This window comes from Octodon degus, unplaced genomic scaffold (genome assembly GCF_000260255.1).
Source record: "Octodon degus isolate 3935 unplaced genomic scaffold, OctDeg1.0 scaffold00023, whole genome shotgun sequence".
In the NCBI taxonomy this organism is placed as follows: Eukaryota; Metazoa; Chordata; class Mammalia; order Rodentia; family Octodontidae; genus Octodon; species Octodon degus.
The window spans coordinates 17,227,290-17,246,624 of record NW_004524599.1 but is presented as its reverse complement, the minus strand read 5'-3'; the positions used below and the strand labels follow the sequence as shown (position 1 = coordinate 17,246,624).

Genomic DNA, 19,335 nt, shown 5'->3' with positions numbered 1-19,335 from the left:
CCTGCAGGTTTAGAGAAATACAAGAGGAGAAAGATTTTCAGACACGAGTGGCTTTATGCAATTTATGCATGAAGTATTTACTTATTTCATTAATAAGTGAATATATACTTTTACTTTAAAAATCTAAGTGCTTAAAAATAAAAGCAGTTTATTAATATCTGTGACCATCAATATACAGTGCACAATGATGTAGTTATTCATAAAACATGCTAATATACATGTGCATGCCTTCCAGCCATATTGTTCTAAAATTTTAGTAGCAAATACGACACCTATGCCTGATTTTTAGAACGTAACCCCAAAGCCAGAGCAATCTGACACTCTTACTACTGGGCCTGCCACTGGATCGTTTCTGACTGCTGATTGTATACAACCACAGGGGAGCCCAACAACCTCTATAGGTGTTATAAAGCTCTGAAAACAACACACAGAGATTTACCCATAATCTAAATAGCATTTTTTTAAAAAGAAGAAAATCATAAAGTGTTGCAATGGACAAGATACAGGAGACAGTGAACATGTAGCTGGGAAGGGCAGTGTTCAGGAGGCGGGCTGCTGTGATGAGCCACGCAGTAGCGAGGTGAGGTCCATGCCTCACTGACCATTAGCTCCCGCAGAGCACTTGGGCACTACCGTACAGCATTTCAGGACAACAGAATGAATGGCAAGCGCACAGAGTACTTCCAGAATTTAGCACAAGGATTGGTCATTGTGGACTCTGACTCTTATTCCTTAGAAATCTTTCTAAAAGATTTCCTTGTTAGCTTGAGAGAAACCCACAATAAACCTAACCAAAAGGCTTTTGGATATTGAAGAACCAAATGTCTACAGCTGGGGCCACAGTATGTTTTCTCAAAGGTCCACCCAGTGAATATTTTAGGCTCTGCAGGCTACAAGAGTCTACAGTGTGAAAGGAGCAACAGACAATCTGCAACAAACGAGCCTGGTCAGGCTCCAGCACAACGTGATGTACAAAGAAAGAGGGTGCACGCTGATTTGGCTCCAGAGTCACAGGCAGCCACTTCTGATCTCGAGTATATTTTATTAAGACACTTCTTGTAATCTGAATAACCAACTTGAAGATAACGATACCCACTATACTAACCATTGTTACTCTCCAATTATCTTGTTTTGCAATTCTGTATTATTGTGTTTTATTTTTTCTCTTTAAAATTAAAGATTAAAACTTCTCCCACACTTTTTAGTTATAAATTCTCATGAAATGCTATTCATGTAACAAAACGCCCCTTGTCAGTTTTTTTCTATTTGAGGAAAAGTTGCTGAACCCCAAATCTATACAATGTGGGCTCAATGATTCAGGCCTTTGTGACTGCACCTTGGGTAGGTCAGGGCTTAGTGCCACTCCATCCAAAGGAAAGGGCTGCTTGTGCCCCTCACAACAGGGCATGAACACTGTCGGATGTGTGGCCAACCAGCTTAAGGATGCAAACTGTCACAGCACGCTGTGGGTACCCAAACAAGAATGATTACAAAATTAACTTTATCTCTTCATTAAAGCTTATCAAATTGAGTCACTACTTTAAAAATTTGTGGGCTATCATTATTATATTCTAAAATCAGTAAAACAATATTTATTTAAAACCATCCTACAAATTTCTACTGTTGTATAACTTCAATAACCTAACTTTCAAGTTTGGAATGCTTTACTGAAATATGAGAATTTATCCATTCATTCATTCATTTAACAATGTCCACTGAATGCCTACTAGCAGTTGTGTGGTACATTAGAGGCTGCAGATTTAAGAATATAACACAGACCAACCACTATGAGATTTGTTATGGTAAGTCTCCTCAGAAAATAATAACCAATCTGTAAAAGTAACCTGTGGATTATGAAAATTCTGAGGTTCCTAGAAATACAGTACTAGGTATAGATGCTGTAGATTATTAAAGCACTAACATCATTTTCACAGATACTTTTACATTTTTCATTATTTGATTATGAAGATGGAGTTAGAAAAATAGAACACTACTGATTTCTAGACATGCAATAAAACCAGTGTTGCTATTAACTCAACTTTGTAATACTTCACAGAGGCCCGCATGGCAGGACGATTCATGCAGGCTACTTTCTGCAGGAAAGCAACCGTGGTCTGCAGACAGGACTGGGAGTTGCTATGGAGGAAAGACTGTTTCCTCATTATACCTGTCTCCTTTAATTTTATTTTATAACAAAGTAGAATTCTTGTTTAAAGTTTTTGTAAAAAAGAAAGATCTTATCATAGTGAATTTGTACCTGTACATGACACAACTGGATTCTTTTTTTTAAATGTATACCTAAATGCAAGTAATTACAACAAAGAAAGTAAGTTCTCATTGTGAGCTACAGAGTATTGAGGGGCACTGTATTTAAATTTATCACTTAGCTCCACGACCTACAAATGCTTTCCTTCTCCTAGTCACAATAATTAACCTCTGCTGTTTTCTTCAAGTAGAAAAGGTGAAGCAGGGAAGAAAACAGAAGTCGAAGCAAGCTGTGTGAACAAGTCTGTGAGAGAGGAGGCAGGGATTCTCTCTCCTGCTGGATCCCAGAGGCTGCAGGCTCAGAGGCTCAGCTCCTCCTCACTTCTCCCCCTCAGGGGCACACCCAAAACCACAAAATTCATTAAAGAAATGTTTCTGGCAACTTGGGCAACAGAAATGACAGGCTTGCATCTTAGAATTTAATAGTCCATCATGGGAATTTTTAACATAAGCAATTATAAAATAAAAATGTACTGACGCTAAAGATACCTTTATAAACCTGTCACTTTAATCTTTCTTTATGGCTTGTTGGTTTAATGAGGTAGCTCTATAGTCAAGTAAAATTTCACTGCAAAAATTATAATTATACCAGTCGTTAGGCATGAGACGACCTATAATACTGGCCTTTTCAGTCATGTTCACACTAAAAGACTAAATGATAGTGAAATCTAATAAAATGTCTTGGAATCAGATTATACAGATAATTTTACTTTGTTAAAAGTACGTATGCTTAGCTAAGATTTCTTATGCTTCACCAATCAGAAGTAACAGTGGGAGGACACATTTTATTTAAAATTTAATACTGTATGTTAATGGTCTCAATAACAACCATGAAAAGGCAACCAGCCAATACAAATATGGTTTTATAAAAACTGATAATGCTTTTCACTATAAAGAATGATTTCAAACTTATTTTAAAATATACTGTAGAAGCATAATAATCTCTTGGTGTCTGTTTAATGGAATGTAAAGAAAAATACTGAATATCCAATTCCTTGAGTTTATGTGATTAGAAGCAACTTCTAGATACAACCATTATTTTACTTTTTACTCTCTCATGTTTATATGGTGACTTCCTATTTGAAAATGCGCTTAGTAAGACCACTAACAAATACAGTAAAATTAGAATATGCATAGTTTTTCATAATGAATTTTTTAAAACTGCATAAATAGTTCAGTGGATTAAAGTGCCTTCAAGCAGATGTACAGGCTGGGGGTTCAGTTTCTGGGCCTGCTGTACTGGCCCTGCTCCCGGGGCGCGCTGAGACAGCAACTGAGACTGGGTGTTGTGGTGTGCCCCTGTAATCCCAGCTCTTGGGAGGCTGCAAACAGGCAGATCACTATGAGTCTGATCTAGTAGTGAGACCCTGAACACCCTCTAGACCCTTTCCTAAAAAAAAAAAAAAAAAAAAAAAAATCCACATAAATTTGATGAGGAATTAAGACCAAATTTATATTTCTTTACTTAACACTTCTTCATTTAGCACTTCTGACACTTTTTATGATAATTAAAAATAAGGTAAAAAATTTTGGTCAATAGAACATATGCAGACTTTACCTACAACTTTTGTTGCTTAGTCTAAAGTTCTCTCTCTTTCTTTTCTTTTTTCATTTATGTACTTGGTACAGGGTCTCAGTATGCAGCTCAGACTCCTAGTGATCCTCCTGTTTTCAACCTCCCCATCACTGGGATTACAGGCTTGCACCACCACACCCGGACTCCTTTGCTGACTCAGCTCCCACACCCAGGGATCTGCATGCAGGATAGGGATCAATAAAGTTCTCTTTTTAATCAGTATATTTACTAACCTCTTCTGGGACTCTCGTGATTGAAAAGAATGCCATTCACTGCAAAAAGGTTATATGCCTCCCGGAAGTTCACCACAATCCAATAGGCATAGAGTTTTGCTGCCCCTGTTGGAATAATTTCAGAAGTTATAATGTGTAATATAGCAAAATAACAAGAAATATGAATTAAAAGCCAAAACAAAATAAACATTTCTATGCCTTAATAAGGCTCCTAGGAAATATACAATAATCTACTTTTGTATATCCACAGTTTGTTCTTTTACTGTTTTATTAATTTAATTATCTTATATGCAAGTTTACTTTTCTTAGATCTCATACTGTATTTTTTGTTTTTTAGCTTTCAACAATTAAAAAAGAAAGAAATTTGGATTGGATTTTTATTTATTTATTTATTTATTTATTTTTTGTATTTTAGTACAGGATCTACAGGGTCTCACTACACAGATAGGACTGCTAGTGATTCTCCTGTTTTCAGCTTCCCAAATGGTGGGATTACAGGCGCACGCCACCAAGCCCAGCCTCAATCATTGTCCCAGTGTACCCTGTGGGTGGGGCAGCACTGCACACCAGGGACTGAACCCCAGCTGCTACATCTTTTTTTTTTTTTTCCTCAGTACAAAGGCCCTGGGTTTAATCCTCAGTACTGAAAAAGCAAATTCCCCAGCACCAAAAATCTACATTTATTCAACTATAGAATTTGATACATTTTAACATCTGCGCACACCCAGGAAACCACCACCACTATCAAGTTGGCGGGCATACTGGGCATACTCCTCACCTCCAAAAGTTTCTTCCTGCTTCCACCCCCAATATTTTTGTGGTAAGAACTTTTCAGATTTGCCCTCTTGCAAAGCTTTCAGGACACATGCAGTAACGCTAAGTATGGGCGTGACGCTGCCCAGCTGCTACATCTGCCTAAACAGGGGCTTTAATCTGCTGAGATAGTTGGCCAGCCCTAAGAAATTTGGAATCTTAACATTTGAATTGCCTTGAAATTTTATCACTGAAATCTTTCGTGAATATTTTCTTTACAAATACACTATAGGTACCAGATTTTTCTTTCTTTCTTTCTTTCTTTCTTTCTTTCTTTCTTTCTTTCTTTCTTTTTTTTTTTTTAATGATTTGAGCTCAGGGAAACTTTCACAAGGAAATAAAAAACACGAAACCTTATCACTTCAGCACAATCTCAGAACAGTTGAGCACAAAATTCACACTGGGGCTCATGTTCCTCATCGTGATCTGGATGGAAAGGCTGCACGCAGGTGGATGGCGAAGTCAGTAGCAATTTTGCCCTGAGCAATGGCAGTGAGCATGTGTGCTAGCAAGGCAGGAAGGCAGGCTTCTCGACAAGTCTAGCCACTCTAGTCTACCTTCATATAGCTCTCACATCCAGATGACTTCAGCTGGGAGGCAGAGAACAAAAGCATCCCCGCCCCAACACACACAGAATGTCCTGCAAGGCTTCTCACCATATGGTGACCTTGGATAGAAAGGAGTGGTCTCCTTCTGGGGTATTTCTTGCACCTTCCCATAAAGTTCACTCGTGGAGGCCTGGTAGAACTTCACAGAGTTGATAAGGCCGCACGTCTTCACTGCATCCAGAAGCCGCAAAGTTCCAACCCCATCAACATCTGCCGTGTACTCAGCTAGGTCAAAGGAAATCTGCAAGTAGAGGGTAGAGACAAGGCTGCATTCATAGGTAACAGTGGCAGATGGTGGCAGGGGTGGCAAACACTAAGATTCCATGCATTGTGCACATGGTGTTAGTGAGAAAGCAGTCCTACTTTCTAACAGCAGAATAAGAGTATGGCTGTCATCTATTTCTGCCACCAAATGAAAATATTATAATACCCACTCACTACCTATTGTAATGTAAAGAACCCTTATGTTACGTCTGCTGTTCAAACTAAATCCCTGAGGTACAGATTATCACAGGCTAAGCGCCCCCTGAAAATTAAGGGTGCAGGCCTACGACACATTCTGCACAAGTCCCAATTCACTTTTTCTTGCAATGATTGAGAATGTATGTGTTAGAACACAGTGAATGTATGAAAGACTGTTCTGCTTTCCAGTTTTAAATTAAGACAGAATGACCGTAGAATAATGCAAGTCTATATAATCTTTTTATGAGATGATGCATACGGCAATTTGGTAATGTATAGTACATAAAAATGAGTTAACTTCTAAAAGGGCACTGGGAGACAATTCTATATGTTTCTGTGCTGTGAGAATGGGCATTTTTCTTAAAATATCTCTATACACAGTCAACAAATTAACCTAATACGAAGTTCTCTAAAATAATGATGCTGAAACTCTTTGACACTGGTGTAGGCACTGCCATATGAATGTCCTATGTCTTCATAGGGAAAAACCTTTCACTGGGTGAGTTCAGTGGCCTTTAGTTACTTCCTGATCCCTAATGTCCCCTGAGAAGTGGCTTCAGCCATTACAAAGTATTTCAGGACCTGGGCAATAGCTCAACATGGAGTCAACAGCCGAGTAGCCCTTGTCATCTAGCCCTGAGTAAACCTCAGGTAACAGCCTTCAAATAAAAAAGAAGAAGAAAGAATGTTTTACCCACAGTCTTTCAAAGCCACAAAGGCAAATATGGAATCTTTTCAAATAATAGTTTGTTGAGATTTATTCACATACCATAAAATTCACCATGTTAAAGTTTATGATTCTGTGGCTTTAATCTATTCACAGCATTATGTAATCATCATAACCATCTAATTCCAAAATATTCTCACACCCCCAAAAAACTCTGTGCTCCTCAGCAGGCACTCCCCAGCCCCAGCTTTCACTCCAAGCCAGACAACCACAAATCTACCAATTTACCTATTATGGACATTTCACAAGAATACAACATATAATGTGTGGGCTTTTGTGACTGGCTGCTTTCACTTAATGTTTTCATTTCTCCTGAACACAGCAGAGCTGCTCAGCCACATGGCAACACTGGGTCTCACATTCTGAGCACCTTCCAGTGGCCTTCCACAGTGGCCACACCATCCCACATTCTTGCCAGCAAATTCTAAGGGTTCTCATCTCCCCACATCCTACCAACACTAACTGTGGTTTGCCTTTTGTCTCACTGTGGTTTCCATCTGTATTTTCCTTATGAGTAATGATCCTGCACATCTTTTCACATGCTCATTGGCCATCTGTGTACCTTAATCCTTTTCCTTAAATTGAACTTTTTGTCTTTTCATTACTGAGCATAAAATTTTTCTCTATATATTCTAGATATTACTCCTTTGTCTGATATACAACTTCAGCTTTTCCTCCTGATGAAGACCACTCTGAAGATGCTCTGAACAGGACTTAAATTAACCAGTTAGTTCCATGTGTACTTGTGAGTCTGTCCAAGGCCTAGGCCCCTTGTCTGGATTTGGGCAGGGAACTCATAGCTAGTAAATCTCTGTGAGTCATTAGTCCTGGCTGAGGCCTGTAATGTTGCATGAAGTCATGACACCTCAAAGGGTAAGACAAGGTCCCAGCCAAGGACACCTGCTTCCAACCGCAACTAGATAAAGACTGAGCCCCATGCATCTCACTCCAGCATGGAGTAACTGGATACCCTACTTGGGGAAGTCCTTGAGTGGCTCTGCCTGTCTTGAGCACTTACCTTCCTTGTTTTGGTAACTAAATAAATAGGGGCCACTCAAAGAAGGTCTTGGTCTTAGACTTGACAGAATCTCGAATTCTCAGAGAGGGTTTTGATTCTCCTGGTGCCCTCAAATCACTCCATCCATCTTTTATTTAGCCTTCACCATGTACTCTTTTGGGAGACTGTGGACCTGATCAGTCTGCAATAACTAAGGGGCAATATTAATCTGATATCCTCCCATTATGAGGACTGTCTTTCCACTGTCTTACGGGTGGCCAATGTAGGAAAACATATACCATTTACCTACTTCTTGTTTCAGCACTATGGTCTCAATGTCATATTTAAGAACTCTTAATCCTAGATCATGAAGTTTTGCTCCTGTTTCATTCTGTGTAAGTTTTACAGTTTTATCTCTTGTGTGTGAGCCCAAACAAGGGTAAAAATGTTTTAAAATATGGTTATAATTACTTGTTTTGGTACCTTGTCAAAACAGTTACTCCTGGACATATGATGGGGTCAGGTCCCAATAAACCCTTTGTAAATCAAAACAGCATCTGTTCCACCTTCCCTGCTGCACACCCATACTCTGCAGGCAGCACTGAAGGCCGTTCTTCCCCTGCGAGGTAGGAACTGTACGGAGGGTCAGGCTGCGCACATTATCGGCCCAGGAAAAGATCAAACTTAAAATGTGTTGTGTGCTTTCTACTGAATGGGGGTAATGTGTGAACCACCGTAAAGTGAAAACAAAAACCCTAACTCAGAGACATCTGTACTATGGCATGATGGTGGCATACAGTTCTAGTCACAGAAAAAGAGCCACATTTTCTGAGGCACAGAGATTCCATTAATAGTAGAAACAGTTCGCCTAATAAGGAGGACAAATGAAATCAGGCTGATAAAAAGAAAACCCCCAAAATCCCAACTTACAAAACACTACCCTAATGTCCTTTCTCGAAATAACTGCTCCACAGTCCTGGCAGCAGTGCTCCAGGCTCAGCTTTCGTCCCAGCAGAACCCAGGCATCCCCGTTCAGCCTGGGCTCCGGGCAGCACTCACTCCTCTCTGGATGTCACCAAGGCCACCCCTCTCTGCTGTAGGTGTGCAAAGTGCTCCTAGACCTAGACCCAGGCTGCTCCCAGGCACTCAGCTCAGTTCTGATGATGGGACAGTGGGGTGCACATTGCCCTCAAGGCTGCATCTCCCTCGCCCCATGCTCTGTCAGTAGCCCCCCCCCCCAACAAACCCACAGTCCTCCGTTGTTTCTCACCACCTCCCCTCCCTCCGAAGGCCTTCACAGGAGCGGAAGTGGCAGGCTCTCAACTCCCACTGCAGGCCCACCACACCTGGCTGGGGCCTCTCCCTCTCGGTTCACTCTGCCATGCTCACACTGGGGCCAGTCTGCTCCTAGTCAGGGCCTTCACCCTGGGTACCTGGCCTCTCCTCTCCCTTTTCCACTGCTGCCTCTGAACCAACCCAGTGTGTCTCATTCCCACTTTACCTACCCTTCTGTGCTGCATCAGTTCCTTTGCACTGACAGTTCTTATCTTGCCTGTTACCTCTCTCCCTAACAAGATGTGAGCTCTCTGAGGACAGGGCTGTATCTGCTGTCTGCGCATCGCACACACTGCAAGGCTGCTTGGCACAATACCTGCTGAATGAAGACAGCAGGCAAACCAGTGATGTATGTAAGTATTAGGCACACAAATACCAAAATAAACATACAGAAACTAGTAGAGAAGAAAAGGGGCTATCGGAGTGATAGAAAACTGATAACTGAACAGTAGTGAAATAACAGGTAAAACTTTGAAGGGCCAGAGAAATAACTCTGTGCTAGAACACAGAAATTAAGACAAAGGTTTACCAGTTATAAGAAGTCAGAATTCAGAGGAAAAGAGAACCACTGAGATCACAACCGGCGAGTGGGGCTGGGAGGAGCTGGCCACTGAGAAAACAAGAATATGGGATGAAATTTAAAGACAAGCAAAATTCTTAGTAGCATATGCTGAGTCCTCCACAGACCCTGGACCCCTGAGGTTCAGTGGAGCCACTGGAGCCCCAGGGTTTGCCCCCCAGCCTGATTCCCTCCAGGTCTCCACTCCCACCCTGCTCAGAGTTGGGTGCTTGTACTCCTGAGGGCTCAGAATCCCTAGTCCACTCCTTCCTTTCTTCTCCCAGGGCCCTCTCTGGACCTCACAACAGAGAACTAACTAAATGCCCTATCCTCCCACCCTGCTGTGCCCCCAGAGCCCCATCATGCAGACCTGTGGGCCCCGGCAGCCCAGCAGCCCCCTCAGGGCCAGCCCTGTGAGGACCTGAGCTGGCTTTTTTCTTCTGTTGTTGTTCCTACCACACAGAAGAGACCCTACCTACATGAATGGATAAGAAGTATTAAGTTATGATTGGGCACTTAACCCTAATAAAGAAGAAAGGTTACCTAGGCCACAAATTCCATTTTAAAAATCTCAATGAATGGCTAAAAATGTCATCTCAGAAAAGAGATTTGCAAAAGAAGTAAAAGTGGTAAATGATAACCAGAGTCCAGAAGAAGGCTTCCTCTAATGTTTGATCTCAGGGACACACGAGGAGGCTCGCCACAACCCGAGCTGGAGCTGCCGGAGACCACACAAGAAGTCATACTGTTTACCGCTCCTCTGTGAGTGAAAGTTATTAATCATCCAAAGCAGCAAGGGAGCGCTGCCTTCCATCCTGGAGAGGCTTTTCTGGGGAGCAGGAGCCCAGCAGAGCTGACATTTACTTGCCAGCTGGGACCAGATGTCAATCTGTTTTCCCAAAGCTACACAAAGCCAGGCAGGTGTGGGTCAGCGCGGCAGACAAGAAGGCATCACGAGGACATTACCCTGCCAGTGTGGTCAGCAACAGATCTAGAAGGTCGGAACTACCTCCCCGCAGAGGAGAAAGGCATGGAGGCCACAGGAGGCAGCTGCGGGGATTGACAGGTCGGGGAGAAAACACCTGAAGGGAGGAGGGAGGACAGAGGACACGGACAGAGGAAACCATGGTCCAGGCAGGAGACAAGCACACGAAGAAGAAGGGGGCACTGGGGTGTGAGCTATCCTAACCTGGATGCCGCTGGGGAGTCACGTGAGCAAATGGAGAGAGGAGCGCACATGGGAGGCAGAGGCATTTCCAGGGCAGTCTGTCAACGCCAGCCAGGGGTCGGTCAGGGACTACGAAGCAAGGGCTGGGGTGGGGGAGACAGAGCAACCTCCTGTTGGCCCAGGCTTGCAACATGCCCCCAGCCCTTGCTTGCTAACCCGGCCCAGCCCCAGGCAACACTACAGGCCACTAACTGCTACACCTCACAGCCGGAAACCCAATTTTTATATTTTTTTCCTGCTCTGATTACAATTTTTTAGTCAAAAGCATTAATAATAATGGGTTGGGACATCAATCATACTCCACAGAGTGATGAATTTTAGCTAGACTAAACAAACGCAACATCTCCGTTTACCTTTGTGTGCCCAAAGGTAAATTAAGATGTTCTTTCCCTAAGTATTCTGAAATCCGCAAAGAGGGCTCTCAGGGAGAACAAAGCTTCCAGTACGTAGGACAAGGTGGCAACCCCAAGACACACTCCGGGACTCGAAGGCACAGCTGCATGCGCTGCCCCTGCTCCCACACTGCGGGGCCCTGAGCTCCAAAGCATCTCCCGGCTCGCCGCGTAGTGCACAGGAGGATGGGAAATGCCCGCTTAATCAGCAGCAGCGCTTGTTCGCATGAGATGGTATTTTGAGCGATAACAGCTAACTGAAACTTTTATTAGTCAGAGTACACAAGACAGAGGGAGTTCCATTCTGGGTTTTTGCTTTTTATAAGGGATTTACTCTCACTCTGGAAAGCCAACCTCACCATAAATCTAACAACTCCGCTGATTCTCACTTCCTGGGAGCAAAAAGAGGATCAGTTGCCCCAGACCGAGTCTGAGTCTTCGCTTGTCACCACTGGTCTCTGGGTGCCCTTGCTGCAGTGATGCCTGCCCCATGTGTGCCACCTTCATATGCTCCTAGAACCTCTGCACTCACTCCTTACCCCCTTTCTGAATGTGATTCAATAAAGCCAACATTAACTATACTTCAAACAGATATTAATTTGATTGTATACATTAAAACTGGACTAAAAAAATATGAAGGCACACCTCCTGGCTTTGTAGGGAGCTTCCCAAACGTCTGGGATTCCAGGGACCAAAGATAAGCCACCGCCGCTACCTGTGCTCTCTGTGTCCATTTTACAGACTTGTCAGCTGGTACACGGAAAATCCTGTCAGGACTTCTGCATGAGAAAATGACAGAAGCTAAGTAGTTTTTCTAGAGTGACAATGAGGGGACATTTTTACAGATTAACAGAAATAATGAGTCAGCCTACTAAAGAAATTAATTGTATCAGATTACACAAGGATCTCTGAGGCCTACAAATGGAAGTCAGGCAGGCACATAGATTTGGATGGGAAAACATGCATCTTCAATTTCATTAAATTCCCTGTGAAAGGGCTGGCCTGATAGCTCAACGAACTAAAGTGCCTGCTTCAGCAGAGCGCAGGGGCCGGGGTTTGATCCTGGCCAGTCAGGCACCCTCACAGCAACTGAGACTGGGCGTGGTAGCACACGCCTGTAATCCCAGCTCTTGGGAGGCTCAAAATAGGAGGATCACTACCAGTCCAATTTATGTAGAGAGCTCCTGTAGCCCCTGTCCTAAATACAGAAAAAAATTTCCTAAGAAATTTTATAACTCCCTTTGATTCAAAATGCTCTTCCATCCTTAGCAGTTCTGGTGCTCCCTGTGGCCTTTTCACCAGCACAAATGGCGGCCACCTAACACAGCAGCAGAGGTACCCCTCACTCCTTCCTTCTCTCTCTCTCTCTCTCTCTCTCTCTCTCTCTCTCTCTCTCTCTCTCTGACACAATGCAGGTGACACTGCTTCAAGTGGCAGAAACAGTGGTGAAGACCAAGCCTTGCCAGACTGAACAGAATGCAGACAAAATACTAAGAAGGACTAGCACCCAGGAAAACATGAGTGACACTTCAGGATGCTGGCACTATGACAAAAATACCAGCAAATTACTAATGTGACGTCAGCCCCTAAAAAGGTAGCTGATGGTCACAGCAGAGGAGAAATTATACCCAGCTGTTGCGGAAAGCAGAAAGGCAGCTGCTGTGAGAGTCAGTACTACATCCCAATTTTTTCAAAATTTATTAATTCATTAAGGAACAAAGCACACAGGCAAGGAAGGGTGAGGAAAAACCCACGGTAATCTCACGTAGGTCACTGCAGACCGAGACAAGCACAACAGCAAAGCGCACCTAGGAACAGAATTACAGGGAGAACAGCCCGGCTCCCACCACTTCCATCTCTGGCATCTCCAGACTGAGCCCCGCCACAAGCAGGAACTCACAGACAGAAAATGGAAAATAAGAACAGAAACATACACGTGCTAGAAGGGCAAAATATAAAAGCTAGATCCTGTCAATGGCCAGTTTTTAGGGACTTCCTGCCAATCTGAAACCAATCTGGGAAAAGGCGGATGCAAAGCCCAGAGCTTCCACTGTTCAGAGAGATGCACGTGAGGCCGAATTAGCAGGATGACAGTGCGAGATTTCTTGTGGCCAGAAAGACTTGGAATGGCAAGGCACCTGAGATGGACCCTTGGAGAGACCTCATCTACATAAGAGCAAGAAGAACAAACACTCATCCTCAGGGTTCTAAATACCCCCAGCTTTCTGAAGACACAACTTTGGTTTGACACTAAAAGATCAGGAAAATACAGTCTCGCTGAGAAGAGAGCAGACAGAGACAGCAGGCAGCAGTGGCCTTTTGCAGGAGTCTGTGGTTCTTAGCCCGGGAACCACGGCACCCTGGCGCCTCACCTTAAGAAAGCACCTGGAACACAAAGAGATCCCAGGCAAAATGTTCCAAGAAACAGAACAGTTATCACATAAACAAAGGGTCTTCTTCCCAAGCTAACTTTTTTGGTTTGGGAAATCATAGCCTAGAAAGGGACAAAATAACTAAGGTTTGAAGATGTTAAAGAATACAGAGAGACAGAATCAGGGCCAGCTCCTTAGGAGTGGGGAAGGCCTCACAGAAGGCAAACAGTTCTTTACAGCTGATTAAATACTAAATCAACAAAGTAGACGTCTGTCTGCAAGCAAGTGGCACGGAGAACACACCTTCTTCATCTGCTCACTGTAAGAATGCAGTCCACTCAGAAGCAGGTTACGCACTGATGAAACATAAACTTAAAAGGCAAAGTCACAAGAGGGGCAGGAACGGCCCAGTCCTGCACACTGTACTCCTCACCCCAGCCTGCACATTTTAGGCCCCCAGAACCCTTCCGGAGGGAATGAACAAAAAGAGCTGGCTGCCTTCAGAAAAGACAGTGAGTTCTCAAAATCACTCCATCTCTCCATGTCTTTTGCTCAATTCCATGTTTACGCTCGAATGAGGAATTGCTTCCATGATAGCCTCTGATAGATTCAGCATGATGTCCTACTCTCAAAGAGAAAAGCATGATCAATAATAGCTTATGATTATTAATAGCACAGGATTAATAGTAATGATGTAGCTGAAATAAACTAATGCTGTTAAGGTATACTATTTAATATTTAATACTATTCAATATTAATTTTAAAGTACTATTTTTCTGTAACAACAAAAAGGTATAACAAAAGGTATTTACCACCATTCAAAAAAGACAAACTTTAGTTTTCAATTTTTTCTACATTGAAATTACTATATAACTTAAACACTTGAGTTTTAATGGGAAGACACAGGTCAGACGGAGCAGGAGGCGCACTGCCCAGGACCGAGCAGCTGCCCGGCAGTGGTAGTCCTTGCTGTTGGACCAGTGAGCTACTGGAGGGAGCTGTGGGGACCAGAGGGCGAGGGCAGGGGCTGCGCCCGCCCCGCGGGCCACCAGAGGCAGTGAGGGAAGGGCCTGCAGAGGACAGGGAAACAAGCAAAACATTGAGAATTAGAGCCTGTGATTTCAGAGGCAAAGATAAAAAACCAACCTAATTCCAGTGACATATTTGTCACAGAAGGGTAAAGACATTTGCGTGTGTGACTGAGGAATATGAAACAAAAAACTGATACAGGAAGTTATTTATGCCAATTAACTAAAACTCTGAATCATTATTTTCACAATAGCCAACAGGCAAAGGAATCCGCCTATAAAGCCTCAGTTTCTTTTTATTAGTCTAAATATTAGTCTTTTCCAATCTTGATTTTTTGAGAAACCCAGGCAAGTTCTAGCCAACAGTAACTTGAGGATCAGGATGGAAAAGAAAATCAACAAGTATTATGCAAAAAGAGCCACTAAGTGCCACAGGAAGAGACATCATCATGGGGCCCCAGAGTGACACAGGGTGTCCAGGCCTCATTGACCTACTGCCCAGACACTGCATCCCCTGTGCAGCTTGGCTCACCTGTGGCCCCAGCCTAGAGGAGCCAGGTCTCCTGGCATTTCGTCGGGCTTCCTATAAGCCATCCTCAACATCACCAGAACTATCTTTCAATAGCAAAAACATCTCATCTGCGAAGCATCTTGGCAGCCTGGAGCTTTCAGAGGAAGTTCAAATAGCTTGCTTTAAATAAATGAATCAACATGGCATACATGCAGCCAAAATGTAGTGTCATAACTCCCCGCTGCCACTCTCAGCTTAACAGTGACAAAATGTACACAGAAAATGCTAAGGGGAGGGTCTGCGTAGGCCTGACCCCTAACAGAAGAAGTGACTGCAGCACAAAGAGAGTGGCACTGCAGCCGCAGGCCTGTGGGAGCTCCAGGTTGCAGCTGGCGGAGCTCAGTAAGAGCGAACAGGGCTCCACAGGGGCTGAACAGACCTCCTTGCCCCATGCTGGGGAGATGGAAAATGCTGCTTCTGACAGCTTGAAATCCTGAGTCTTCAAAGGTTTTATTGATACAAACTTGAGATTGGCATTTTCCTATAGCACCAACTGGTCCTGAACTCTTGGGCTCAAGCAGTCCTTTGTGCACCTCTAAGGAGCTGCGACTACAGTCATGCACTATTGTACCTGGCTTTTTATCATTAAGCTATGTGTCTAAGAACAGAGGTGAGTGACCTCAAAGCTGCAGGTGAGCCTCTGCTCTGAGAGGCCTGGTCCCCATGGAGGGACAGACTCCTTAGATTTCCAGGATACTGCTGGCTGGAAACTCAGCCTCCAGCATGGAGTGGCTCTGTACTCAGTTACCCCACACTGGGGTCCCAATCACAGCACCTTTAGAAGTAGGGCCTAAGGGCAAGGGCAGGGCAAGCAGGCCTCACACACTTGCAAATCACCTTTCCCTTTGATACTAAGAACTGAACTCATACCCCTGAGCATGCCAGGCAAGCCTTGAGCTATACACAGCTCATAAACCAAAACTTTAAAAATAATTATCAGTAACGTTAAGAACAAGAACCAATAAAACCTACAACTAAGGAAGAATTTACCCAGATGAAATGAAAATAAGGTAATATCATGAATATGTTTTAAAAATATATCTCTTTATCACTGACTTTAAACTGCATCTCAAAGGATCAAGGGGCAAAGGAACATGAGCTAAAAAAAGAAATCCATTTTTAAAAATAGTCCAAAATGAAAGTGGAACAGATTTCAAAAAGCCTCAAATGTATGCCTGGAAATCATATAATTAACAAAAATCCCCAAAATGAAGATTAACGAAAGGCAGAAATCTGTATAAAATGTACTTAGAAGCTGCATAGTAAGGACACATGCCAGAAAATGGGCCCATCTGGGGAGGACTCCCAACGCCTCCAACCCTCAGTACACCCAGGATGCTGACAAAAACACATACCAGTCTTGAAACCTAGGCTGTGGCAGGTCGAAATCTGCATGTGGCCCCAGCGAGGACTCCTCGCTTGGTATCTGGGATATGGCACCTTTCCACTGATAGTGAGCACCACGCTGCTCCTCCAGGATTATGACGGACAAAGTTCAGCTTGATACAATGGCATATTTATGGCAGCTTGAAAAATGGCCCTAGGAAACTCATGAGTGCCTACAATTTCAAGTTTTAACATTTCCTTTATATAAAAGTACACCATTTTCCTTTAGGATTTATTACAATAAGAGGAAGTCTTGATTCATAGATAATATGTAAATAATGGTTTTCTGACTGGAAAAATGACTTTCACTGGGACTTTGTTTAAGTCAAAAGGAAGATGGCTACCCGCTTCCCTTACCTGAAATACTCGTGGTTCTCCACAGATTAACCACCTGGGGAGGTAGCAGTGAAGCTTGGGAATAACATCAAACAATATACCTCATCAATGTCAGGCACTGACACCCTGCGCAACAACAGACAAAACAGGTGGGGCTTCTAAACCTGGCATCCACAACAATCCAGAACTTCCACTGGAACAAAGTTTCAGCCACTTGATTTTGCTTTTTCCATAAAATCTGGTCTTTCACTACCTTGATGAGAGCAAAGACTAGATTGAAAGTTAAAAGCCCACCAGTATAATGCACACTTGTAATCCCCACTACATGGTAATGACTATGACAACAGGGTTACAATTTTGAAGCCAGCATGGGCAATTTTAGGGAGACTTTCTCTCCAAATAAAAATTTTACCAGGGGATAGAGCACTTGCCTAGCCTGCGCAAGAACTTGGGTTCAGACCTGTAGGGGTAGGGGAACACAGTCATGGACACAGACACAGACACTGACAGAAAGACAGAGAGGCAGACAGACAGAGACAAAGGAAAGCAAGGGAGGAATGATGGGAGGGAGGAATGAGAGATGGATTAAATTCTTAAACTCCTAAGGATGCAGTGCTACAAAATCATAAAGCTGAGTCCACAGCTTATCTGAAAGCTTCTATATGAAGGCTGAGTTTACATGAATGAAAACCGCAACATAAAATCAAAACACAGGAATAGGAATGACCTTCTAAGACCACCAAAATCGTGATGACTATGAATCTTGGTCACAAAGCACAGGTCTTGCTATGAATTTTGCTTATCTCTCTATTCCTTGCTACTAATGTAATGGTCTGGGGAACTGTAAGGGCATTTGGGTATAGCAATTTAGCATTCAGGATACTCTCTAGCCCCCCATTTAAAATGTTTTCAGCTTTAAGCTGCACATGAGAATCAGGACCACGAGGGGTGAGTATGATGAGCATGGAGGAGACCAAGAGAAGCAACACGTCGAGGCTTTGCAGAGGACACAGGAAGCTCTCTGCTCTTTGTGCTGCACTATGAAAGTGTCACAAGCCAGCAGGCGGTGCTGCCGAAGCTGAGGCATCCTCCACTGCCCAGAGTGCCAGGGTCTGCTCCCTGTGCTGGCCATGCATGCCACAGCCAGCTGAGCCCAAAGCTTCACTGCTGAGGTACTGATGGGCAGCAAAGGGACCTGAGAAGTCACCAGAGAGCAGCGTGCAAAGCTGTGAAGAGAGCCCATTCATCCTTTCCCTGTGGTGTTCAGGGAAACCAGAACGCGAGGACTCCACGTGGGAAAGGAAGTTCAAAACCTTTCTTAGTCTTTTTTCTTTTGGTTCCTTTCTATATATTTAAAATCCATGCTTGCTTGGCACGGACTTTTCCCCAGTCCACTTTGCTTTCACTTACTGCTCCAGTTGCACCAACTGACAGTACTCACAAGACCACCGACGGTCTTCAAGTACTCTTCCAGCTCACTCAGGGCAAGGTATAGAGCGACCCATGCCCAACACCATTCTCGGCACCAGGAGGTTGCAGGGAAGGCAGCAAGCAGAAAGCTCTGTCCCATGAACTTCTATTTGAGTGAGAAGACAATCAAAACAGATAAAATAATGTCCCTTCAATAAATGCAACAGTGACAAGCAGTATGAAAAAAAAAGGAAACAAAAAATAAAATAGGGAATGTTGGGCTATACTTTTAAATAATTTGAGGCTTTGCCACACAAAGCAATTAAACATAATATTAGAGATATAGTAGGCACGGAGGTAGTAGTTGCCGCAGAAGTCATAGTCACCGTAAGTGTCTGAACCTCGGCATGGGCCAGGCACTGGGCCAAGAGCTTTACGAGCACTCTGCCACTTAAGTACCATGACAAGTCTGTGAGTCAGGGACTACTATTATATCTATTTTACATCTGGAAAAACTGAAGCTCACAGCAATTAAGAGCTCGCCTGCAGTCACAGTTAATAAGCAGTGCGGCTGGAATTAACACTAAGGGAAAAATAATAATGTAAGGGAAATAACCAAACCACCCAACACACACACACACACACACACACACACACACACACACACCATATGCATCCTTTATATTAATGTTTCCTATAATACATAATATTTCCTATAACTGCAAGCTAGGCACATAGAATTGGGGGTCCAACTTTTCTATGCAACTTAACACTAAACTAATGCTTTTTCTAAAAACAGGGTGGTTGAATTGAGAACCAGGCTGCTTATTTTAGGACAGTTTTTCCTAGTGGAGAGTATACTTTCTCATGGATGCAATACTGTAAGGATGGCTTAGCTTTCACATAAACATGTTTCTTGCTGCTAAATAAATACATGGACACAACTGAAGGGAGAGCTGGATTATACACCCTCGTTCCAGCTGCCTGTCCTGGCTTCTCCCGCCCAGCCTCCCCTTTGGCGACACAGAGCACCTACT

The 19,335-nt window shown here is 43.4% G+C and overlaps 1 protein-coding gene across 2 annotated transcripts in view; it reads right to left on the bottom strand.

The window, feature by feature from the left end:
- The window catches only part of Gmds (GDP-mannose 4,6-dehydratase), a 577,953-nt gene that overhangs the window by 313,658 nt on the left and 244,960 nt on the right, over positions 1–19,335 (bottom strand). For both annotated transcript variants that reach the window (XM_004628408.3, XM_023712142.1), the window contains exons 5-6: positions 5,544–5,736; positions 4,075–4,179 (exon numbers count right to left, since the gene is read on the bottom strand). In XM_004628408.3, coding sequence (XP_004628465.1) covers positions 4,075–4,179; positions 5,544–5,736 — 298 coding nt within the window. The remainder of the gene's footprint in view (positions 1–4,074; positions 4,180–5,543; positions 5,737–19,335) is intronic.